Source organism: Pelobates fuscus, chromosome 8 (genome assembly GCF_036172605.1).
Source record: "Pelobates fuscus isolate aPelFus1 chromosome 8, aPelFus1.pri, whole genome shotgun sequence".
NCBI classification, from domain to species: domain Eukaryota; kingdom Metazoa; phylum Chordata; class Amphibia; order Anura; family Pelobatidae; genus Pelobates; species Pelobates fuscus.
This window is the reverse complement of record NC_086324.1, coordinates 47232497-47259622: the sequence shown is the minus strand read 5'-3', so window position 1 is coordinate 47259622 and position 27126 is coordinate 47232497. Positions and strand designations below refer to the sequence as shown.

Below are 27126 nucleotides of genomic sequence, written 5' to 3'. Positions count from 1 at the left end.
AGAGCCAAACACTGGCCAATTAGCATCTCCTCATAGATATATATTGAATCAAGTTCTGTGTCTCCATGCAGAGGGTGGATACACTAAATGGCACTGCTGCTCACTGTGCAGCCCTGACCCAGGAAGCACCTCTAGTAGTCATCTGAGGAGTGGCCAGTGGAGGTATCTCTAGGCTGTAATGTAAACACTTCATTTTCTCTGAAAAGACTGTGTTTACTGCAAAAAGCCTGAAGGGAATGATTATGCTCCCCATAACAAATACAATAAGCTGTAGTTGTTCTGGTGACTATAATGTCCCTTTAACCTTGTTCAATACATGCTCTTTAAAGCAAATAAGAGCACAGATAGAAAACTTGTATCATGGGGTTATCTCTATTGGAGTATAGACATTAGGATGCTAACAAGGCTGGATAAGCATGTTTTGTGACGTCCTGAATAAACTTGTCTCCAAGTCTTATTCAGCACATCCAGTCTATAAGAAATAAAATGACTTGTCATTTGTCCTCTTTATCTTTTTGGAAACTAAATTTGAAGAGGGAACTATTGGGTCAAAAATTTCATTTTGATGCATTATAAACATAATTCATTAAAATGTAATATATATTTATAACGGAGAGTTCTTAGCTACACACAATTTACCATCTCTGCCTGAGGCTGCAGGCAGACCCAGCTATGCCAGAAAGAATTCGTATCCAATAGACTCCTACACAACAAGAGTTTATGGTATAAGTAGTTTTATCCCCATTTGCAGATCTTCTATTTCCTTAGAATGTGTTAAGCTACTCTGTAGATTGATGGCAGCCATGCAGCAGCATCTGTCTGCTTAGAATTTCCAAAATAACAAGAATGAAGGTCACAAACAATGCCGTTATTATAATATTGTACACCTCTAGAGACTAATGCAAGAATGGTGTAAATTATTCATATCTAATTCAAAGCGGGACTATTAAATAGTACATTATCAAACACAGAAATACTTCTGACTTTTTGACTCTGGATGAAAGAATGTAAATGGTTTAATAAACTTAACGCAACTCTGTCACTTCTCGGCACTTCATATAGATACAATCTGTATAAAATACTAATGCTAACTGCACTGGAATTTCATTGAAACACAATCCAAAGATATCATAGGAGGCTTATGGTAAAGCCTGAGGTTGACAAAAGTTCTGCTGCCAACAATTGTCAAACCCTAGCAGCCTTCACAAGTGATGGCTGTGGGATTCAGGTGCGGTCTCGCTGGACTTTCCATGTGAAGCGCCAAGAGCCAAAGAAGACCTCCATAAAGCAGATGGCAGTGGCCAAAAGGGACACCTGAGTAAGCTTACCTTCTACTGGACCCCACGACCATCAGACCCCAACATGAGATGTAGCCTTTGTGGGTCTTTGCAAAATATGCATAGAACCCCGAAAGTGACAGGTCCACTTTAAAATGGTAAGATTAATTTTTATGAAGATAATTGAACATGAGAATGTTAACAGTTCAAAACTACCGTATTTATTCGAGTATAACGCGCACACGTGTATAACGCGCACCCCTAATTTTCGATTAAAAATCGTTATAAAATTTTATACCGATTTTAATCTAAAATTAGGGGTGCTTGTTATACTCGAATAAATATGCTCCGATAATACCGACCGCCGGGCTCATTACAAGCCCGGCGGTCCTGGGGGGGCGGGCAGCAAGCGTTTACTCACCTCCGTGCAGCTCCTCCAGCTTCCCAGTGTAAATCTCGCGAGACCCGCGGCCAGCTCTGACGGCCGCGGGTCTCGCGAGATTTACACTGGGAAGCTGGAGGAGCTGCACGGAGGTGAGTAAACGCTTGCTGCCCGCCCCCCCAGGACCGCCGGGCTTGTAATGAGCCCGGCGGTCCTGGGAGGTATAATCGGAGCACCCACTCGAATATTTATTCGAGTATAACGCGCACCTCTAATTTTAAATTAAAAATCGGTACAAAATTTTGCGCGTTATACTCGAATAAATACGGTACTACAGAAATGTTGATAGTTACATGCAATGGGGTTCTAGAAAAAGTGGTAGACAAACAAAACAATTTGAATTTATACTAAGATAAGATGTGATTAAAGGGTTATTTCCCGCACTATGAACACTTCATTGATTTAAAGTGATAATGTAGTCTCTATATGCAGCGTTTCTTTAAAAAATCACCTCTGGCGTCATTACATTTTTATGCACAGAATTACAATCATTGGCTGACAGCGGTCATGCCCGCTGCATCGGCAATTGGCTCTGAAGTGCTGCATGAGCCGGATGCATGTCACAGCCAGTCTTAAAGGAGACCAGGAAAACTGTTGCATTACCACTAGGATAACTATGATAACCACTACGATACTTGGCATTACCCTTTAAGGTTATGATGGACCTTTAATTGTTTATTATATAATGTGCTTCAGGCCTTTGAGTAGCCTATATTCTATAAATCATGTTACTCTACATGATTTTTTGCCACTATGCACCTTTCATGTCTGACCTCTGTTTATTGTTTCTTTGTAGCGATAAGTGCAAAGCAAGAGGCTTCACGGTCATCGTAGACGGAAGGAAATCACAATGGAATATAGTCAAGACTGTAGTCCTGATGCTTCAGGTACATTCTATCAATGGTTTTTGTGTGGTCCTACAATTTCGTTTACATTTAATGTTAAGATTTAGAAAATGAAATCACAATTAGGCCAGTTACTGCCTGGCACACCATGCAAATGAGGAAATAAAAACATTGTTTATTTTTTTCTCTATGCTGGCTGCTCAGTCCAAATCAAAATATTTGTAACATTGAAATGCAGGGAGCCAAGATGAACGCTCTAAGTTGCATGATAAAGAGGTATGGGTTTGTGTATTTTTGCTTTCACACCCAACAAATGTATTTTAAATTTAGAAGATAAGTAGGCATGACTTCTACAATCCTGGGGACAGTTCTCCTTTAAGGGGTCACTAATGTCCGTACCTGACCACCTTGCTTTATTTAAATGTTTTCTACCATAGAAAGTTATTTCCTTCTGTTATCTTCTCTCCGTTGGTCCTTTCTGATCGTTTCCAATGCACTACTGCAATGCATTCCCCTTTCACTACTGCCCCTCTCATTAAGAGATTGCCATTCTGATAAGTATCTAACCTGGCAGCGTTACCATGGCTATAGTTTTATGGTATTTAGTTTTCTCCTTCATCACAGGTTTCTGCAGGCTTTGAGTGATGTTGAAGGTGAATAATGAAGGAGGCAAACTGCACTCGCTGCTGCTTTTCACACTGCTCCTGTCACTCAAAACAGCTGGGTCAGTAAAGGCAATTAAGATAAAGTATATATATTCTGCCCTTGGCTTGCTTTCCTCTGGTAGAATCTGCAGGACCTGCCTTTACTCTGGAAGTAGCTCTACCTCAAACAAGTGACAGAAGTCAGCTTACTTACTTTAGGTTATCGTATTGTGGTTTCTGAAAATTGCAGAATTCATTTTGAGATTAATATGTAAGAAATGACCGATCAGGTGTGTCCTTCAAGCATGCTGTTCGAACTGTTTATATGATGGTGCAGTGCTCAAATGAAATGGGCAGGGGAGAAACTTGTTACTTTCTGATTGATTTTATCTATTTGCATTTTTAATATATGTATATGTGTTATTAATTGACTGCTGCTGTTTTTCATTTCACAATCCATACTTCAGAGAGATCTTTAGTCAGGGGACTTCTTACCCCAACTCTAAATCCCCCAGTAGTGAAACAAATTAAACTTTTTACACTTTCAGAACTTCTTAATTATAGTCACAACAGTACAAAAATGTGCTGTTAATGATTTAATCCCTTGAGGTCTTTGTAAAAGATGACTGTGGCTGCAGTGTCTATTATAAAAGTATACTGAAAGCGGAGAGGATCACAGGGTGCGTTTGTTTGAGTTAGTAAAACAGGATATTGACAACGACATTGATTTGTTAAAGGGAAACTCACAGTACTCTCTGTACACCCATTTCAGCGTTGTCATTAAAGCACAAAAAGCGATTTGTCTGAGCTGTCCATTTTTGAGGTTTGTTAGACCATAAACTCACGCAAATATTTATTTTTCTCTAACCAGAGCACGTTATATTATACGTTATATTATTTAATTTATGTCATTAACCCATTTGGACCAAATGGCATGTGGATGTGACTCCTGAATTATGGACTTGGAGGGTTTCTCCAGCCACCATGACCATTTCTGCTTTTTTGAAGTGGTCACTAATTCATCAGTCTGTATGTGCAGCATTTTTTCTTCTTCTGAAACAAATTACCGTATATACTCGAGTATAAGTCGACCCGAATATAAGTCGAGGCCCCTAATTTTACCCAAAAAAACTGGGAAAACTTATTGACTCAAATATAAGACTAGGGTTAGAAATGCAGCAGCTACTGGTAAATTTCTAAATAAAATTAGATCCCAAAAAATTATATTAACCCCTTCAGGACGGAGTCAATAGTACACGTTCTGATCAAAACAAAACGTAAACAAAAACTGGAATTTGCGCTATATGTCTGTTCACCCGTAGTTCCCCTCTTTCATATTAAATGCACCCACACTTATTATATATCGTTTTGTTCAGGAGAAACAGGGCTTTCATTTCATATAAAATATTTGTATATGAAACAATTTATTATGAATAAAATAAAAAAAAACTGAGAAATTTTAATTTTTTTTTTAAATTTGTAGTTCCGCCTCACATTTTAGCTGTAAATGTCATAATACTGTTAGGTTTTACTGCAACAAAATGCACATATTTGTAATCAGCGATGTCTCACGAGTACAACAGTACCCCCCATTAACAGGTTTTATGGTGTTTTGGAAAGTTACAGGGTCAAATATAGAACGTTCCATTTTCAAATTGAAATTTGCCAGATTAGTAATGTTACCTTTGAGACGGTGTGGTAGCCCAGGAATGAGAATTACCCCCATAATGGCATACCATTTGAAAAAGTAGACAACCCAAGGTATTGAACGTGGGGTATGTTTAGTTTTTTTTAGTAGCCACTTAGTCACAAACACTGGCCAAAGTTAGCGTTCATATTTGTTTTTGTGTGAAAAAAAGCAAAAAACTAATATTTGGCCAGTGTTTGTGACTAAGTGGCTACTAAAAATGACTGGACATACCCCATTTGCAATACCTTGGGTTGTCTACTTTTGCAAATGGTATGCCATCATGGGGGTAATTCTTATTCCTGGGCTACCATACGGTCTCAAAGGCAACATAACTAATCTGGCAAATTTCAATGTCAAAAAAATGAAATGCAAGCCTTATATGTGACTCTCTAACTTTCCAAAACACCATAAAACCTGTACATGGGGGGTACTGTTATTCTCTGGAGATTTCACTAAACACAAATATTAGTGTTTTAAAACAGTAAAACATATTTCAACAATAATATAGTCCATAAAAGTGCCGTTTGTTTGTAAAAAAATGCAAAAAACTTCACTTTTACTTAAAATATCATCGTTGTAATACAATTTACCAGTTTTAAACACTAATATTTGAGTTCAGCAAAGTCTCCCGAGTAAAACAGTACCCCCTATGTACAGGTTTTATGGTGTCTTGAAGAGTTACAGGGTCTAATATAGTGCTTGCGAATTAAATTCTCTGCACTTTCTCCCTGTGTTGTCAGGCATGTCAATCAAATTTTAATTAATCAAATGACATAATTATGTTAAAAAATTACTTAAATATACACGTAGAATTTTAATATATATGCATTTATAGGTATATAAATTCTACGTGTATACTAATGTAATCTTTTATGTAATTATATGTATTTATCTCTATATATATATTTGCGGTTATTTGTATTTTATATATAGATAGATATATATAGAATGTCATTCTAAGTGTATTCTGTTTCCAATATATATATATTAACAAAATACAGTTAGAATGAAATTACATATGAATATATAATTTATTTTATATTTTGTTTCAATATTTTATTTATTTAATTAATGTATTTATTATTGTAATTATGCGTATATATATATAATATATATATGTAGATCTATTATATATATAATATATATACATATTATATATATGTAACGTCATTCTAAGTGTATTTTAATATTAATATATATACTAATATTAATATTAAAATACATTACGTATGACGTTACATATATATAATATGTATATATAATATATATACATATATTATATATATAAAAAGGCATTTAATTTATTTTGCCGGCGGGGGGCTGCCTGGGCTCTCAGACAGCCCCCCAGAAGAGGATCGCGGCGGAGGTGAGTACACCTCTGCTCCTGGGGCTGCAAGCCGTTACGGCGTTCTATGCCGCCGCAACGGCTTTAAAGCCCTTTAAAGCCGCGACGGCATAGAACGCCGTAACGGCGTTAAGGGGTTAATTGAATATTTATTTACAGTATGTGTATATAATGAATGCAGAGTGTGTGTGTGTGTATATAATGTAGTGTGTGTATATAATGCAGTGTGTGTGTGTATGTGATGCAGAGTGTGTAACCTTGGTGGGGGGGGTGGGCATTTTTTTTATTTATTATTATTATTATTATTATTTTAATATTAAGTTATTTTTATTTTTAATATTATAAAAAAAAATATTTTATTATAATATTATTTACATTTTTTTTTGTCCCTCCTCCCTGCTTGTTAGCTGGCCAGTGAGGGTGGGGCTATATTATTCCAGTGGTCCAGTGGATGGGCTGTGCAGGAGGGGGGCTGGGAGCAAGCTGTAACTTACCTTTCCTGCAGCTCCTGTCAGCTCCCTTCTCCTCCGTGCCGTTCAGCTCCAGTGTAAATCTCGTGGTCTGAGTAACCCGTGGCAACGCTCTGACGCCGCGGCTCTCGCGAGACTTACACTGGAGCTGAACGGCACAGAGGAGAAGGGAGATGACAGGAGCTGCAGGAAAGGTAAGTTACAGCTTGCTGCCAGCCCCCAACAGGACCGCCGGGCTTGTAATGAACCCGGCGGTCCTGGTCTGTATTATGGCAATGTAAGTTGCCATAATACAGACATTGACTCGAGTATAAGACGAGTGGGGGGTTTTCAGCACAAAAAATGTGCAGAAAAACTCGTCTTATACTCTAGTATATACGGTAATCAATAAAAAAAAACTTCCTCCCTTTGCTGACTGTGTGCGCGCATGCACTCTATGAGAAGCATTTGATCTGACCACACGTGGCCCACGGTGATGGCAGAAGAGGTGTGGAAAGTGACACCAGGAGCTTCATAAGTTATTATTTTAGTAATTTATAACTAGTAGGGGGCCTATTTAGCAATGCTCACTACTAGGACTTTAAGTACATTTAACAATCGATTAGAAAGGGTTGTAGTAACAGTTTAAGTGGTCTTAGGCTGGAGGGGGCCCACTTGAAGGTAAACCGACTCCCCCAAGCAAGCGTATAAATGTTTGAAGAAAGGACTGCAGTCATTTTCTTTATTGTGCAATTATGATACAATATGCCCATTGCTCCGTAGATTATGCTTTTAAAATGTTCTATTGTGTATAATATTAGTCCTTCCGGGGTTACAGACCTCTACTGCCCTCCCTATTGTAAATCATAAAAAAGATACAGTCTTAAATCAAATATTACAATTCTAATACCACCCACCAGGGAGAATTTACCAACATTTTGGTATTCTGTTAAATTTAAGGGACTATTTTTCATTAGTGCCAGCAAACAAACAGATTAGAAATCCTTAAATGCGTGCCATTACTACTTCTTGGTGGTGACAAATGGTTATAACCAATTAGCATTTTATTTGGGGGTCATTATGTGGCTGTGGAGAAATGAGCAGGAAAGTCTTTTACGTTTGACAGTTTTATGACTTGCTGTAATCGGATCGTTACCATGATGAATACACAAGTGCTTCAGATCCACTTAATGCTTTCTGGTTATAAATGAAAACATGTTGGTTACTTTTTCTTCTACAAATGAGCCACTCAGATTGCACTATTAGAAACCTGCAAGCAAAACAAAATAACATTTTCAAGAATTACCTTTTTTAAATTGTTTAAAGGTCCAAATACCCGTAGGTGCTATTCCATGTTTGTTTTGTTCTGTCCTGTTTTTTGTTTGGAGGCAAACAGAACGTAAGCATAAGTTAAAGGGGAACTCTGAAATATACACCAGTAAGTACCTTTAATCCCATAGGAAACCTTTAACCCCATAGGGAAAGCATTGGATTGGCTGAGATTGTCAAGGTGGCAGATCAGGGGCAGAGCCAGCACAAGCCAAACACAGCCCTGGCCAATCAGCATCTCCATAAAGAGATGCATTGATTCAATGCATCTCTTTGTGGAAAGTTTAGTGCTGCACACTGTACATCACTGCCCCAGAAAGCACCTCTAGTAGCAATCTGAAGAGTGGCCAGTGGAGTTATCCCTAGGCTGTAATATAAACACTGCCTTTTCTCTGAAAAAGACAGTGTTTACTGCAAAAAGCCAGAAGGAAATGATTATGCTCACCAGAACAAATACAATAAGCTGCAGTTGTTTTGGTGACTATAGTGTCCCTTTAAGAGTTGGCAAATAACATGATAATCCAGTTCAGACCAGGCAAAGCCAGGGCAAATGTAAATGAAGTGGGGGGGGGGGATACAAACATTGTTTAATTTTGCTTATTCTCTGTGTGCTTTATTTATGCTGACCACCAGTAGCAAAGGACACAATTTATGACAAGTTTGTTTTTAAACTTTTGCCAGGGGGTAAGAAGTTTTAATGGAAAATGACTTTCTTGTTGGAATACCTAATGTTTCAACAGAGAGCATTTCTCGTCATGTGTGTTAGATTTTTTTTTTACAGTCAGCAGAACTGATAAAAATCATTTGGTTATCAAAGTGGTTAGGCTTAAAAAACTGATACGTTTATCTGATTGGCAACATGCGGTTCAGAGTTTCAATAGAGCAGTGATTGATATCGGTTAGTTTAAAGTTCAGCGCTGTATTTTGTTACCAGCTGGAGGGGTTGAATAATAGATTAATATTCAAACTGCTGGGAACAGTAAGAGCTGTGTTTATTTCTTACTAATCCAATAAACATTTTTTTTTCTTTTTTCATTGCAGTCACATTTGTTGGAAAATATACTTAACTGGTTCTTTTTTATCTTCTAGATTTGCCAGACATTTGATTACTGTGTGTAACCGCAAAGTGTAATCTGTGTGGAAATGGCTTGGGCTTCCGTTCCCAGTGTCCTGCTGTGCTGGCATTTATCAAAATGTTAAAGCTGAAATTCTTATTTAGAGATTTAATAGTCAGAATACATCCCAATATTTTTTAATGGGGAAATATTAAAGGGTCACTATAGGGTTAGGAACACAGACATGTATTCCTGACCCTATAGTGTTAAAATCACAATCTAGCCCTTTGGGCCCCTCATGCCTCCATAAATATAGCACAATCTTACTGTATTCAAGTCTGAAGCTGCAGGTCTGCATGCTGTTAGACTCAGAAAAACAAGCAGTCTGCTGACATCGTCAGAAGTGGTGACCTGATCCAATCACAATGCTTCCCCATAGGATTGGCTGAGACTGACAAGGAGGCAGATCAGGGGCAGAGCCAGCACAAGTCAAACACAGCCCTGGCCAATCAGCATCTCCTCATAAAGATGAATTGAATCAATGAATCTCTAGGAGGAAAGTTCAGTGTCTGCATGCAGAGGGAGGAGACACTGAATGTTTGGATACATTTTAGGCAGCCATGACCCAGGAAGGATCTCTAACAGCCATCTGAGGAGTGGCCAGTGAAGTTATCACTAGGCTGTAATGTAAACACTGCATTTTCTCTGAAAAGACAGTGTTTACAGCAAAAAGCCTGAAGGTAATGATTCTATTCACCAGAACAAATTCAATAAGCTGTAGTTGTTCTGGTGACTATAGTGTCCCTTTAAAAAAGAGTAATAATAAAAAAACGGATTGCAAGGCTATCAGAAGACACACAATGGTCACTGATCTAAGCCTTGGTGATTCCTAGCTGTTTTTAAATGACAGCCTCCACGCTCCGTTGCAAACTTTATGGCCAGCAAAGTTGTATGGTAATTGTAATTCTGCAACAACTGAGAACTTAGCTTTTTGCCACCCTTGTCTGACAATTTTCCATTGGTAATTAAATGAACCAAAGAAGCTATTTTTCTGCCCTTTTCTAATATCTGTATTCAGTGGCGTACTAAAGGGGGGGGAGGGGGCATAGTGTGTGTGTGTGTGTGTGTGTGTAAAACTGTGTGTGTGTGTGTGTGTGTAACTCTCTGCCTGTGACTGTATATGTGACTGTCTATATAATGCTTAATTTATATAATGCTTAAATAGAGCTAATCCTCCAATACATTCTGCTCTTCCTGTCAATAGCCCATCGTTTGTCTTTTATGGAAAATTCTCTCTCATCCTAGGGTGTTTGTTCATGCAGAAATAATATAAACTTTTTTTTTGTATAGGAACTATGAAATATAATTTACAGGTTTCTACTGTGTCCTTTTTTTTTTTTTTTAAATCTTGTATGTACGTCTTAGCTTGATCAGTGTCTGTTAATTTGCATCAGGATTTGGGTGATGTGTTTACTGTAAATGTCAAAGGTAATTGATAAAAATCCACTTTCCCTGCTTTTTCTCTTGCCTGACAAGACTTTGAAACGACGTGTGTAATCTTCAACAATATTAACACCCTGCCTTGTTATGTTACAGAATGTCGTTCCAGCCGAAGTGTCTTTGGTTTGTGTAGTAAAGCCAGATGAGTTTTGGGATAAGAAAGTAACACATTTCTGTTTCTGGAAAGAGAAGGACAGACTGGGATTTGAAGTAAGTAATTTGTTTTTATTAAATCTGTCTGTGTGTGTGTGTGTGTGTGTGTGTGTGTGTGTAAAACACTTGAGATCTGTCCTACAGGAGGGAGCCTTTCACTGTATGTCGAATGTAATTTCCATTAGAAGATTATCGCTTAATAAATATGTTTTTGAAGGCAGGGTCAATGAGCATAATTTTGTGTGCACTGTTTGCTATTGTTTCAGTACACATAACAATACATATACACCAAGCCAGATTCTTTTCACTTCATAATTTCGTGTACAACCATAACATTTACACAGTTTTCCATGTCTCCGCTTACAAATTATTATTGGCTTACCAAGGATATGTTTTTGATTTGCTGAATGCATTTATTCTGATACTGGTGGTACATTGTAATTATAACCCTTAAAACATCAGGCTCTCAATCAATTGGCAAAGAAGTGGTTTTATTTTATTTATTTATTTATTTATTTATTTATTTTTTTTTTTTTTTTTTTTTTGTGTTGCAGGCCACAATGGTTATGGTGCCAGGTGTCCCTAGGCACGATCCCATATTTTTTTGTCAATCTTTGTTTTATTATGGCATATGCGTTATGGGGTACAGAACAGAAAGGGGAGGTACATAGGGATAACACATGTGAATGGTAACAAGATGGTTCACATTACACTCCCAAGAAAGCCTGCCATATTTTCTTTTTTTTAAACATGAATAGTCACAGCGTTTCAAATTAGGTTAAGCGTCACAAAATAAAACATCATTAGTTAAGGTAAAAGAGTGAAGTTTAGCAGGTATCGTTTTAACATACGTTGATGCTGGCGAGCTGGTTGTGTTTCACATTTAGGAAAAACTGCGATCGTTACTCATTAAAACATTTCGATTAATTATAAGCGATTTATAGGCGTTTCAAGCAACACAGTGTTCCTAAGCTATGCATGTAATTACAAGCTTCAAACAAGCATTCCCAGTACATATACAAGGTTACGGATAGTTACAAGCTGGAGACCAAGTGTATGGGGGATAATCCCCTTTAAATGCTAGGGTCAGACTAGTGGGCAAGATATGTCTATATTAGGTTACAGCAGGCTCTCAATTCTAGCAGGCAATTAGGCCCAGGTTTACCCTGCTTAACATGAGATTATTTAACACAGTTTCCTGTAGGCAAGGCAGTCAGTCAGCGACCTAATGTCATTAACTGGACATGAATTCAAAGCAAATCAGACTGTAAATATAAAATTAAAATATCACGTGAATAGCAGCTGCTCAGATCGTTAGGTGGGAAAGTCCAGCACAGTGCCAGTCCATCAAGGTAGCTGTGTCGTTGGAAATGGTAGCGCTGGCCTATTCTGTCTGAGTCCTTGGAAGCATTCAGCCGATGCCGGTCAGGATCAAGGCTGGTGTCGGACGGATGGATGGTCGGTTGTTCGGCAGTATAGTGGGATAGACGTCGGTCCGTGGGGTAAACGTGCAGAGGGGTTGAGTGCGGTGAGAAGCTTCTCCCCAGCTCCAGGCTTTACATTGGGCCCCCACCTCGTGTCCACAGACTCGGGTACCTCTCTGGGCCGGGTCTTTCCCTTTATGGGCGCTGTGGAGGGGTCTGGTGGTTCTCCGCCGCCGGCGGCGGGCGACCCTCCTGCGGTGTGGTCGGTGGTTTGGAGAGAATCTCCTGTTGGGCCTCTGCCTAGAAGGGCACTCCGCCATCAAAGGAGTGGCGGCCATGTCCGGGATCTGCCCTCTCCGGCTCGCAGTCTCCCGCTTCCCCACTACTGCAGGTTGGTTGGGGGTTTGTTGTAAACGCCGCTGCTCCAGTCTTTCCCAAAAACTATTCAGCAGGGCATCCAGGCGTTCATGGAGGGGCCGAGTTTCTGCAGGCTCTGTGTTAAGGCTCATGTCGATGTCGGTCTCATGTTGCGGCCTGGAGAGATGCACTGCTGGGATTTTCTGGCAGTTGGAAGTCGGTGGCAGCTGTGGGGTGTCCGTTTGTTGGTACCTGGTTGTTTTGCCATAAGTCGTGGGCGTCTGGGCTTTGCATGTTCCCCTGCTAGTTGCGATGCACGTGGCGTCCGCCATTTTGGGTAAGGTGCCCAGGCCGCGGATCAGTCTGCGGATGTTGCTGCTGGGCCCGGGTTGCTTTGCTGCCTGCGGGGTCACAGGATGGGGACCGGGATCACCCCCGCCGGTCCAGAGGGGGGGGAACGGGGCCAGGACCTCGCCGGTCCGGTCCTCCGGCCGGGCACTGTCAGGCAGGATAGCGGGGCAGCGGCCGTCCGCCCCGCTCACCGCCGAAGAAGGCCCCATCTGGGGTGGTAGTTTCTCCCCCAGGGGACTGGAACTCGGAGAGTCAGCCTCTCCCTGGGTCCAGTGGTCCCAGCACACGGAGGGTCGGTGCTGTCGGTCTGTTTTCTCAGGATAGGCCATGTTTTAAGGCTGAAATCGCCGAAAGGTGCAGGAGCTGAAGGTGCTTGCGACCGTCCAGCTCGGCGGTCCGGCCCCGCCCCCCTATTTATTTATTTTTAAACGCACAACTCGGTTGTAAGTGTGAATGTATGTTCCCCATTCCCCATAGAGAGGCATTGATCTAAGACGTCTCTATGAGGAGATGCTGATTGACGTAGCGCAGCAATTGCCGGGCATGCACACAAGCCCCCAAATGCTTCCCTTTGGGGAAGCATCGGATTGGCTGATATTATCTGTAGTAATAATCTCAGCCAGGGGAGGAGCCGTGGTTGCAGTGAGACCAGTGTGCTGGAAAACTAAAGGCAAGTAAGACTATTTATTTTACTTAAGAAGACAGGCCCATCGATTTAAAGAAATAGGAAAACACTATTAGAATGTATTTTTGTTTCCCTAGCTTAAAGCGTTCCCTGAATTGTGAGGCTTAAGCATCAGATACAATAAATATATCTGCTTGCTGTGTTGATTAAAAGTTAAGAGTGGCGTATTGTCTGTTGTGTCTTTCCTGCACCTTAGCATGTTCCCTTTGCTCTCCAGAAGGTTAATGAAATGACCCCTCTGAATCCAAGCTGCGTTTCCTCACTGCTATGGCACTGACTATTCTAGTATTTGTCTTTTCCATAGATCTGTCTACATTATAGTAGTCTACATCTATCACATCACCACATATTGACCTTTCCTTATAAAACCAGTTATCTTATTGGCTTATCCATGGAAACCAGTGTATGCACTTCCCATTGCAGCCCAATCTTCTTATATTCCCATAAGCTGATTTTAATGTCTTTTTGGCCTGCTTCCAGCAGGATGGTCTTTTAAATTACATTTTTATGCCAACAGAAGGAATCAGAAATTGGAAATAAATTCCCTTGAGCCCTAATAACTCATCCTTCGACTGATCTGTGTTTTCAGAAGGATCACAGTTACAACTTGCTGTAAACCAATGCAAACAAACATACTAATGCTTGCGTGTTCTAGAAAAAGCTTCCAGCGTATATTGTGTTTCTGACAGCCCACAAGATAGCAGAAATGACAGCCCTCCACCCCCCATCTAAAAAAACTCAGTTCTCTGAATAATGTCTATGGATGTGTCGCTAACCGCTGCACAGGTTTATGCCTTATCGGAGGTGTAATCTTTGATTAAAGAAAATAGAACTCCGGAATACGATGATCTTCCCTAATGTTAAAAGTAGAACTGTCACATGAAATAAACTGCACATTAATCAGTAGTGCATGAAAAATGATACATATCTTGTGAATCTTGCTTCTCTTCCCGGTTCAGCAGTTTTTTCATTTTAATAGTACAAACCCTATTACCTTTAGTTAGTATTTAATGGTGCAGTTTCACCTACTTTGTATAAACATTTTACAAGTGAATATAGCAATAGAAACATTGCTCCCATTATGTTAAAGATGCATTCCAAGCACCATAACTATATCAGGGGTGGAAAAAATAAATAAAAAAAATTAAATAAAAAAAATCTACTTTTTCAGTGGGCAAAAAGCAGTAGCCCAATTTCACTGTCCTTCTGATAGGATGACGATCTACTTGTCCTGACACACTCAATACGTGTTGTAGCCCTGGACAGTCACTGAAAGAACAGAAACAATACAAGCTGATCATGAACAACATTTTGCCTTTGTTTTTCTATTCTTAATTAATTTGTGAAAATTCTGAGTTTAGTCAATAACCTCTGTGTCCCCTGCACAGTGTGTGGTGATTGTGTGTGGTGTGCGTCGGCTGTTTGTAGCGTCTGTGATGTGTGCTGGCTCTGTGTGTGGTGTGCTGGCTGTGCAACCAGTGCAATCTTCATTCATGAAAATACGAATAAATCTCTACAGCAATCAGCTGTGACTTCTGTGAGTTTGGCAAGTAGTTTTATTCCTATCTTGTCACGATTAAAACTACACAAGATAAGTATCCAGAAGGCCAGAACAAACAGGAATGCCTTTTCTAAGTAAGAGCTTTGGACAGTGTATATAAATAAAATCTCTCAAGCTATATAAAGTGTGCCTATTAAATAAAACAGACAAAAATAAATAAAGCACAAGTAAGTTTAAAAGCAAAAGTGATACTTAAATAAAATGGCTCAGCGTCTTGTAAAAAAGTATATTCTTAGATCCATTTGTTTTTTTGCTTGGATTTGTTTCTATTTTTTCTCTTTGAGAACATTAATGGAACTAAGAACATACTTTTTTTTCACAGGATGCTTAGCCATTTTACTTAAGTATTGTTTTGTTTCTTTTTGTGTTTTTGGTAGAGGAGACACTATAATTAATTATGGTGGATTGCGATTGGTTGTGTGGCCAGTCTTTCTGCGCTAGTACCACTCAGCTATTTGGTTAAAAGACAAATGATTTGCAAAAACATTGAGAAATTATTGTAGAAAACAATATAATATGATTCAAATACAAATTGCACATTTTTGGGGTTATGAAAAGTATCCAACCAGTAGTAATAGAACTCTAAATCCACCACCATCTTCTCTAACAAGTGTTAGTGGTGGTCAGCGTTGTCATGACGCTGTATGGAAATATTTTCAAAAATCAAAGGAATTGCATCTAGTGGCTGTCAGTCCAACACTAAAACTATGTTCTCAGACAATTGTAAATGTTGCAATTTCTATGAACTATCAATACTTTACATTGCCGACAAAAGGGACAGATTATGTGCATTAAACAAAATAAATGTGATGTGGTGAAGGGTACATATCAAAGTGTTGTGGCGACAGCAGTATACATTTTTCCCATATCGGGTGGTTTTAGATCTAATTAAGACACATTACAAGACCCCTGAGCATTTAAAGAGATTTTATTTGACTATTTAGCGCTCCGATATATTTCAAAATTTTCAAATCTGTGCATTAAGATGAAGTGGTTTTGGTGCACAGAGTGTTCTTTACACTTAATTTGAAGATCTAATAAAACTTCTCATCTTCTTTGAATACAGTAGAAAGGTGCTGGTAGACATTGATTATGTAATTTGTATTCTCACACTGAGGGGCACAGGGAAATAGTGGGAGAAAGTAAGTCATGAAATAAAAATGAGATCTACTGAAAGTGATCGGTGTTTCCTAGAAGTTATGTCAAAGACTGTCTTTCCAAGCTAATGTAGTATCTCTTCAATGGCTTGGCATGCTTTATCACCCGTGGCATGGATGCCTGATTACTTCAGTGTGAATCATGACTGCTACAGGGATTATGTGCGAAAATAGAAAGAAATTGAAAGAATGGCCATAGGCTATTTAACCACATGGCATTTCAGACTGGAGGGAAGATCTCTTTAGGCACTGTGCGTGCTAGAACATTATCTACAGTTGACAACATTTTAACGTTTAACAAATGCAGTTGTTTTTGTGGTTCTCCTTTTTCTTTATTGCATAGCAGTTTTGTATTCGTTTGGATTCACTTTGTACAAATAATAATCATAATAATACAATGTTTAAAGACCAATGTGAAGTGGAGTACTGTTTAAAGGAAGATTAAAGTCACCCAGCGCACTTAATCAAACAGTATTGGTGAAGCAAAGCATTCCTTTTTTTTTTTTTTATTTCCTTTGGAATACGACGGCTAGAAATTGTAACAAAAAATAAAACTGTACAGAATTGTTGCAACCTGGTAGCACAAGCTTCTCTTCTCTAAAGGGACACTATAGCTTCATGATTTTTTTCCTTGCAGGATGCAGCCTGCCAAAGCTTAAAGCAACAGGTAAAGGTGAGTTAACTTACCTGAACCTGTCTCTCGCATGCACCGCCATCTTGGTTTGGCGTGGTCCTGCTCGCTGCCAATGTCACTGCTGTACAAGGAGGATCCCACAAGACCGTGGGATCCTCTATAGACACAGCCGTCACTGATGACAACTACAGGGATTGACACTTAGTCTTCACCTTGTGTTAAAGAAAGTCAGACGGAGGAGAAATACAGAGACAAAGTAGTCCCTACTGTATCTTTGTATATCTCTTGATTGGGTTGTAATTTCAGTGAAATTGATGAGTAGTATTTCATTCTATCTTTATGAATTACTTGTTTTTTTTTTTTTTTTTTTTTGTAGGAGGGAATGACATTGCCTTTCAATTAGTAAAAGAACACTATAGTCATTAGAACAACTTTAGCTTAATGAAGCAATTCATGGATAGCCTTCCTAGACTCTTCCTGTAAAGTGAGATCTAACGTTTACACCTCCTGTATTGCACAGTCTGTTTAATTTAGAATTTCTTATCTCCTGCACTGTTAATAGCTTGCTAGACCTTGCAGGAGCCATGTGTGTGATTAAAGTTTAAGTTTAGGAGATAAAAATTTCTAAAGTGTTAACATCTGAATGAAAATCAAACCATGTTTTTCCATGCAGACTGTGTTAGTCACAGCCAGGGCAGGTGTGGCTTGGAGTGCATATACAGAGAATTGAGCAGTGAATCTGCAGGGCCATGGTCTATACACAAGAAACGGTATTGTTTGGTACCATTCATTTGCAGTTTATTTTATTTACTCATGTAATGTGTTCCATGACACTCCTACACTGTATCGCGTTGCATTCATACACCGTATCGGGTCGCATTCATACACCGTATCGGGTCGCATTCATACACCGTATCGGGTCGCATTCATACACCGTATCGGGTCGCATTCATACACCGTATCGGGTCGCATTCATACACCGTATCGGGTCGCATTCATACACCGTATCGGGTCGCATTCATACACCGTATCGGGTCGCATTCATACACCGTATCGGGTCGCATTCATACACCGTATCGGGTCGCATTCATACACCGTATCGGGTCGCATTCATACACCGTATCGGGTCGCATTCATACACCGTATCGGGTCGCATTCATACACCGTATCGGGTCGCATTCATACACCGTATCGGGTCGCATTCATACACCGTATCGGGTCGCATTCATACACCGTATCGGGTCGCATTCATACACCGTATCGGGTCGCATTCATACACCGTATCGCGTCGCATTCATACACCGTATCGCGTCGCATTCATACACCGTATCGCGTCGCATTCATACACCGTATCGGGTCGCATTCATACACCGTATCGGGTCGCATTCATACACCGTATCGGGTCGCATTCATACACCGTATCGGGTCGCATTCATACACCGTATCGGGTCGCATTCATACACCGTATCGGGTCGCATTCATACACCGTATCGGGTCGCATTCATACACCGTATCGGGTCGCATTCATACACCGTATCGGGTCGCATTCATACACCGTATCGGGTCGCATTCATACACCGTATCGCGTCGCATTCATACACCGTATCGCGTCGCATTCATACACCGTATCGCGTCGCATCCATACACCGTATCACTTTTCTCATGAATGTTGCAATATTTTTTTTCTTACATAACTGATAACTGCAGAGTTTGATGTAAAGAATGTAAAGAATTTTAACTGTTCAATATCGAATCTAACCTTTAATTAGTTTGATTGTGAATGGACAGTTCCTCCTTAAAGGAACACTTTAACGTTAGCAATACAAACAAGTATTCCTAATACTCTAGTGTTCCCCTACCAATGTCAGTTTCCACTCCCCCTTGCATGGGTTTAAAAGATGAGTTTTACTTATCTTACATTCTGCTGCAGACTGATCTAGCTGCCACTCTGCGTCCCTGGCTGAGATTATCAAGATAGGTGATCTCATTCAATCCAATGCTTCTCCATAACAAAGCATTGGGAATCTAGTGCTATGGGAAAACAGAAAGCCAATCAGATGCTTTCTAGGAAAGTCATTTGATCTGTAACAGAGTTTAACTCTGTTATAGCTGCGGCAGTGCCTCTGGCGACTGTCTTCCTGACCGCCATTAGAGGCATGTTAACCTGGTAATGAAAACAATGCCAATTTCTGCAAAACTGCAATATATTTGGTTGTGGGATAAAAAGCCCGGGACATGGCACCCAGACCACTTCATTTACTTTAAAGGAACACTATAGTCACCTAAATTACTTTAGCTAAATAAAGCAGTTTTTAGTGTATAGATCATTCCCCTGCAATTTCACTGTCATTTAGGAGTTAAATCACTTTGTTTCTGTTTATGCAGCCCTAGCCACACCTCCCCTGGCTATGATTGACAGAGCCTGCATGAAAAAAAAAACTGGTTTCACTTTCAAACAGATGTAATTTACGTTAAATAATTGTATCTCAATGTCTAAATTGAACTTTAATCACATACAGGAGGCTCTTGCAGGGTCTAGCAAGCTATTAACATAGCAGGGGATTCGAAAATCTGAATTAAACAGAACTTGCAATAAAGAAAGCCTAAATAGGGCTCTCTTTACAGGAAGTGTTTATGGAAGGCTGTGCAAGTTACATGCAGGGAGGTGTGACTAGGGTTCATAAACAAAGGGATTTAACTCATAAATGGCAGAGGATTGAGCACTGAGGCTGCAGGGGCATGTTCTATACACCAAAACTGCTTCATTAAGCTAAAGTTGTTCAGGTGACTATAGTGTCCCTTTAAAGTGACTATGAAAGTCACTTCCTGATCCTTGATTTCTACGGATTGATAAGAGTTAAATTTCCTTCCTAAATCCCCCCCCCCAGTAACTAGACACCACAGAGTTCTGGAGGTAAAAACACTGACAATCCTTTATTGGCACACACAGCTTTTATGCACCGACCCCTGCAGGAGGTCTCCACTCTTTCAATACACTTTCCTTTGTCCCAGGCAGGGGAAGGGGGATGGGTTACATATAGCCATCTTCTGCTCTGGGATATACCAACAGGACACAGCTACATACATTAAAACATATTACAAACAGTAAAACATATTACATATATGGGGGAACACTTAGGGGCTCCGTGCTCCTGGAAGGGAATAGGGTACACACATGAAACATACATCCCTGGATAGCCCCGGGTCCAAGTTAGGATCCCTGTAAATAGGGGGTCTATCGGATCGTATAAAGTCTGGGGCTACATCCTCGAAATCAGTTCTACAGCGTTGCTGTACGGGTTCCGTTCGCACGGGCACTTCCGAAATGGTCAAAAGGGTATTTTACACAGAGTACATTGGGAAACATACAATACACAGGGGAAAACACATGAATGAGCAGTGGGCATGGTGCTTAGTGACGGCGGTCTGCCACATTAAAATCTTTGTAAAATGTCTGTATTACATCATCTTGGATTTACTGATGGCAGTAATTTGTTCTTTAAAAAAAAAAAAAAGGAGAAAATTAAAATGTTGTTATAATAGTTTGGCTCATCAGTTTCTCATTGGTAAGAATGTAAGGTGCTGCTGTTCTGCATTCCCCCCCTTTTCTTTATTCTTTATATGTGGACTTAAGGCATTTTACGGTTAGCATGGTCTCGTTTTCCCTTAAGTATATTGATTTTTATTTAAGATGTCTGCAGACTGGCATTTCACCTTCCTGCTTCCTACGCAACCGCACTTAAATATAGTGATAACTCATTATCTCCAACCTCATTCTATCAGACGGAAAGGAAAAACACTGTAGTAGGATTAGTGGAGAAGATTGAATGGCTTATTAGGAATAGGAAGTTTAAATGTCTGCTTTCATCTATACTATTCTGCAGATATTGATCACAAGATTTAATTGGATTTTGTCCATTTCACATTAATCATTTGACCTGTACATGGTACTAGCCAATTTTCCCACATGTTTTATAGCTTAATGCAAATCTGCCACCTTCAGTGGTCTTTGCATAGCTCTCAAAAGGGGACTTCTCCACTTAGGGTCTGTTGGCTACGGGGTGAAGTGAAAGTTAGGTATACTTACCTGGAATGGACTTTCGCTGCAATAGTCATCTTCTTCCATGGGACCCTCTTCTGCTCCTGGAGCTTCATCAACTCATGCACGTGAGTGCAATACTGAAGTCTTTTGAGAAACACGCGACAATAGGGGAGCTTTCTTAGATCACGTCTTGTGATAAGCAAAATGATGCCTGCATCCTACAGCTGTCACTGGTGACTATTGCTCGGATTGGACAAAATACAAATGTGGAGCAACCTACTTTGCCTTATGGAAATCTTTTTTGCATTGGAAGGCAGTCAGTATGAGTATTTCATAAAGATTTATATCTCTATGAAATACTCAGAAGTGACAGAACCGCTTTAAAGAGACACCTAACATACTTTAGCTTGCTGAAGTGCTTTATGTGTGAAGAGTGTGTCCTCTCTTTTACATTTTACAAAAAGTGTAGATTTAAAAAACAAAATTTGGAATTTTATAAATTAACCTTGTTTAACCCCTTTGGCTGTCAATCAAACATTTGGTCCTATTACTTCCTGGTTTGGTTAGTTCAGTGGAGATAAACCCAAGATGCAGGCTGTGACGAAGTGCCCTTTGCCACTTGTGCCTGGAGGGGACTACTGGCTAGCCTCCTGCCTTCCGACTATGGCCCCTGTGCTGATAGCTGTATTTTTACCCTGAGGTTTATTTGGGTATTTCTGCCGGGGTGTTCGGGACTTTCAGTATGTGAGTAGTGCTACCCCAGATAGCTATGCCATGGAGCCTATTCGTTTAACGAAAGACTATGGAAAAGACTTTGGCTCCATGGCAATTGAATTGTATGTATGTGATCTGAGCGCCATTCAATAATAATGTGCACTCAGATCTAAGCTATCTGGGGATATGTTGCATGTATATGTTTTATGTAGTAATTGTAGCATTGTGTAATTGTATGTCTTTTTGTAACCATGTGGTTAATGGAGTCTTGCCTCTGTCCTGGGCGATAATTTGATAACTTCCCAATTATCTCCAGGATAGAAAGGAGGGATTGTGATGTCACTGTAGGAGTGTTTTGTTTGTATTGTCTGTGATTGGTTGTACTGTGTTCCACCCTGTGGGATGGGGACTTGCATGGGGACTTGCATAAAAGCCAGTGTGTGGTCATTAAAATCAGATCATCTTGAACCTTTCTTGAAGCCTTGGCTCATGTTTGGGGGAAGGGATACCTACACTCTGGGGATTTCTATAATCACTAACTCCCCAGAGTAAGCTCTTGCAATAGCTTGATTTGTTCCTGCTACGCTCAATGAATTTAGGAGAGGGTCACCCACTGGGAGCTGGATCCTGATCATGGATCCAGGGTGGGTGGAGACGGCGAGACCCTGGCGCAGCTGTATCGCTGGAAGTGGGATCTGCAGTGCTGATGGTGTCGGTTGGAGTGCTTGGAGTTCTCAGCGAGCACTAGGAGCATTGATTGGTGGAGGTACTCAGTTGGAGTGCCAGCGTTCTGTCACACAGGCAATTGCCCAGAGCACCTGCTTTGCAAAGACTTCTTATTGAGCTGTATTTTGAACTCTGTCATTGGACAGCCACAGAAAATATGGGCAGGTTGTACAAGATGTTTTACCAATATACACCTAATGAAAAAAAAACAATAATTAAATGCATACAAGTTTTCATTGACATATATCTACTATACAGGAATGCAGTGGTGTATCCTGGTTTTGTGCTGCCCTAGGCAGGACAAAACTCAGGCGCCCCCCTCACCCCCACCCCCCCCCCGCCACCCCCACCCAACCCTTCCCCCGCCTTCTAAATACACACACACTGACAGATACGCATCCATTAGCTAACTGTTAGCTAATGGATGCGTATCTGTCAGTGTGTGTGTGTGAGTGTATGAGTGTGTCTGTTAGTGAGTGTGTCTGTTAGTGAGTGTGTCTGTTAGTGAGTGTATGTCAGTGTGTGTATGTCAGTGTGTGTGAGTGTCTGTTAGTGAGTGTGTGAGTGTGTCTGTTAGTGAGTGTGTGAGTGTGTCTGTTAGCTGCTAACAGCCACACTCACACACTCACTAACAGACACACTCACACACACTGACATACACACACTAACAGACACACACAGTCAGACACACACACACACTCTAACAGACACACTCTCACACACACACACTCTAACAGACAAACAGACACACTCACACTCACTAACAGACACACTCACACACACTAACAGACACACACAGTCAGACACACTCACACACACTCTCACACTCACTAACAGACACACACACACACACTAACAGACACACTCACTAACAGACACACTCACACACACTAACAGACACACACAGTCAGACACACTCACACACACTCACTAACAGACACACTCACTAACAGACACACTCACTAACAGACACACACTAACAGACACACTCACTCACATTAACTCTTTTTTTTTTTAATTTACCCCCCCAGCCTCCTTACCTTTGGGAATGCTGGGGGGGTTCTCCCTCTCCCTGGGGTCTAGTGGGGCTGCCGGTCGGGCTGCTGGGCTGGTTGCTGGGCGGCTGGCGAGGGAGCACTTCCTCTGAGCTGTCTGCTCAGCTCCCTCGCGCGCCGCAGAGTGAGGCTGGGAGGCGGAGCCGGAATATGACGTCATATTCCGGCTCCCAGCCTCACTCTAAGGCGCGCGAGGGAGCTGAGCAGACAGCTCAGAGGAAGTGCTCCCTCGCCAGCCGCCCGCCCGCCCAGCAACCCGCCCAGCAACCAGCCCAGCAGCCACCAGCCCAGGATGTCTGTTAGCCACAAGGCTAACAAGGCATTTGCCCTGGGCGTTTGGGGGCGGCTTTTTTTGACGCCCCCTAGAAAATGCCGCCCAAGGCAAATGCCTTGTTTGCCTCGCGGCAAATACGCCCCTGCAGGAATGTTATTAGATTTTGTATTTGGGCAGTGTCCCTTTAAAACAGGGTTGTCAACACATCTATGCTGCCTCATATTCTCTAGAACCAAGCAGAATTTAGCGCTTTTAGAGTACATTAATGACCCTTCAAGTGTATTCTTTAGCCTGCAATAGTAAATAATAATTGATTAATATTGGCAAGATGTGTCATCCTTATTATGTTTAGGGTCCATTTATCTCTGGAAGAGTACTTTAAAAAAAAAAAAAAAAAAGAAAAGAAAAATTAAAAAAATAGTTACAGGAGTAACCAGTAAGTTTTTACCAGACACAAAGACTGAAATATAGCTCTGCGGAAAAGATTTAAAAGATTAATAATCTACATTGGGAAAGAAATACTCGCAAAGGAAATTTCTCTTCCAATCATTGTAGACTTTAGAAATGAAATTGTTGTCAAATGACATAATGCACAGACTCAAAGAAGTAAAGTAGGTTTAGTGTTTTTATTGCTTTTATGCCTTAAAGGAAATGAAGTCTCTGTATATGTAGGTATGCTTGTGTCTGTTATCTACATTTATCGATCAAGTTTTAGCACCATTTTGTAATGAGAAACATTGATCTACTTCCTGGTTAAACAGACTGAAGACTAAACTATGAGAGGGTTTTCATTGTATTTAAAGACGAACTGTCACTTGGCTGTGTTCAGCACAACTAAACTTGGCTAATTTTATTTAAAGAAAAAATATTCTCGTTGGTACTTTTTAACTTGTATACCTTGCTGGCGAACGCGGAACTAAATATGTAACTTAATTAACGGTCGCAGTGCTGTGTGCGCAGTATATGCTTGTGTAAGCTATTGCTGCAGAAAATTCTGTGCTAGCATGCACGTGTGCGGAATTTATGCATTTGATATCCTTCTTTAATAGAGAAACATATTTTAATAAAATTGCCAGTGCTCTACCCACCGCCTTTTCATCTAGTTGCCCTGGACCCAATTAATGTATTAATTGATGTCTGATAAATAAAAATAATTAACATGGGTTCCTTATAGGTTTACTGGTATTTGCTGTGATCAGTTAATTGAATCGGCCAACGTTCTTCTTTTATGCATTTAGGCATCGTTCAGGATCTTTGTATATTTTATTTGCAGATACTCTTAAAGCTGTAAATCTACTTTCCCTTTTTGAAAGCAATATCTCTTGCAAGTTGCCTTATTCTTGCATTCCTTTACCTCTTACTGCTCCCATATTACGATTCAATTATAATTGGATAAATGCGGAATGTTAACGACTTCTGATCAATAACTCGGTAATGTTTCCAGATACAGTTTGTCTACATTTCATATACAACAGCAGGTTGGGAAAAGAGACCTCTCTAGAAATGTAATTTAGATCACATATTGATGTAGTTCTTTATAATTATATCTTAGAAAAAAATAAATATTTTTGCTTTTAAAATGCGCATTTAATGTTCATTGTATACTTTCCTCCTTTTGAAATATGTGCCGTGTGACCTGTGAATTTTGTAAATATCGTTTTTAGGAAAAGCTTCCAAATGTAATGGGAAAGTACACTCTACGGGGGTTCATGCATGCCGTGATGAGAACGGTCTTCTGTTGCTCGCTAAAACTTTGTACAGTAATTAATGTGGGAGAGTGTTCTCTCTCTATTGGATTTGCCAAGCAGTGATCCTTTTGTGTTTGGGTTTTCTTGGGTACACTGAGCATCGAATGATGGTTCCTTTCTTGATGAATAAATATACAATACCTATAAATTAAGCACAGTGCTGAACGTGATGCAGACCTTGCAATCATGTGTGACTTAAGGAAAAGTGAATTTGTCCAGAGTTAATTTTCTGCTTATAACTAGTCCAAGGGGAGATTTGTATCGGGGTAAAAATAAGCAAAAACGTGACTCTCTTGGCAGGGGTTCAGAGCTGTAATTTTAAGGCAAACTACTAAAAAGAAAATTTAAGAAATGTAACTTCAGATCCCCATGTGTGCCATTTGCCTTCGCATTTTATTTTCTTTCTTGCTTTTTAGCAGTTGGGTTTAATGTCTAAAAAACCCTCATGCTTGTAGACTAGCCACACCACCTTTGTTTTTACCATGTTTCATAGAGGTGATCAATACTTTAGTACAGATTGTGTTAACGGTAAATGGATTAAGTATTACTGTTATTAGTTACAAGTCCCCAGAGACAGTTTTTTTCATGTTTCAGTAGGCTTTTATGCAAATTAACTTCTTGCCTTTCAAAGACCAGTGCCAAGCTTGAGGGAGTTGAAAGGCAGGATATTACATTTCAAAAAGATATATATTCATTAATCACCATGAATTAGTTTCATATGATTATAAATGGCTTAACATTTAGTCTATTTTCCATTTTTCACTTTAACTTAACATATATGAATTTACATTTTTTCTTTTTTTTCATGAAAATTGTTTACAAAAAAAATTATAGAAACAAATCTACATTTTTCTTAGTCTAATAGTTCTAATTTCCTCTTGATTCAAGTAGTTTTGTCACTTTTTTTTTTCTCTTTTAACATGTCCAAAAATCCCTGCTGTGGGCTGTCCCATTGTTTTGAGGTTTGTTTTTTCTTTTCATTTTTTTAAAATCATGTTTATTTTTAAAATCTACGTAATGAAAAGTATTTTCCTGATGTGTAGTCTGCTAGTGGACAAATGTTGTCAAAAGGTGGAAAAGTCAAGCTCCACGGCCTTTGGCATTGGCTGTCTCGTTCTTTACTGATCTCATTCCAGTGTTGTGTCACTTTCGGGAGTGGTGCATCATGGATCATCTATCTATGTTGACTATTTACCGAAGACCAGAGTGAACCCAGTTCCATCGGTATACTGAGAATGCATGTGATTTCACAATCATGCCCTAGAAAGGGAATAAGATGGTGTTTCCGGCGTCTGCCTTCTTAGGAATGCATAATGGCAGTGCCAAGAATGAAGACCTGGCGGGACTAGAACAATGTTAAGAAAGGTAAGTTGTCCATGGATCATTAAAACTTGTTGTTAGATTGGTAAAGAGGGCTCGAGAGAGGGATCCCTATGCTGGGTACCAGGGAATAATTTGGTGACAGAGCCACTTAATTGTTGGCCATTGTATTTATTAGTGCTTAGTTTTTCACTGAAACTATTTGCACTTTATTTTGCCTCACTATGTATTTATTATCTGTAATGCTATGTCTATGAACATGACTTTTACTGCCTAGTGGATTGATAGGCTGTGTGCACTGATCTAAGCAACTTTCATCATTCTGAATTGGGATGGAATTCAATTAGAC

General features: G+C 40.0%; 1 protein-coding gene across 2 annotated transcripts in view; it reads left to right on the top strand.

Moving 5' to 3' along the window:
* The window catches only part of SESTD1 (SEC14 and spectrin domain containing 1), a 130929-nt gene that overhangs the window by 62173 nt on the left and 41630 nt on the right, over positions 1 to 27126 (top strand). For both annotated transcript variants that reach the window (XM_063428674.1, XM_063428675.1), the window contains exons 4-5: positions 2516 to 2606; positions 10673 to 10786. In XM_063428674.1, the coding sequence (XP_063284744.1) occupies positions 2516 to 2606; positions 10673 to 10786 (205 nt within the window). The remainder of the gene's footprint in view (positions 1 to 2515; positions 2607 to 10672; positions 10787 to 27126) is intronic.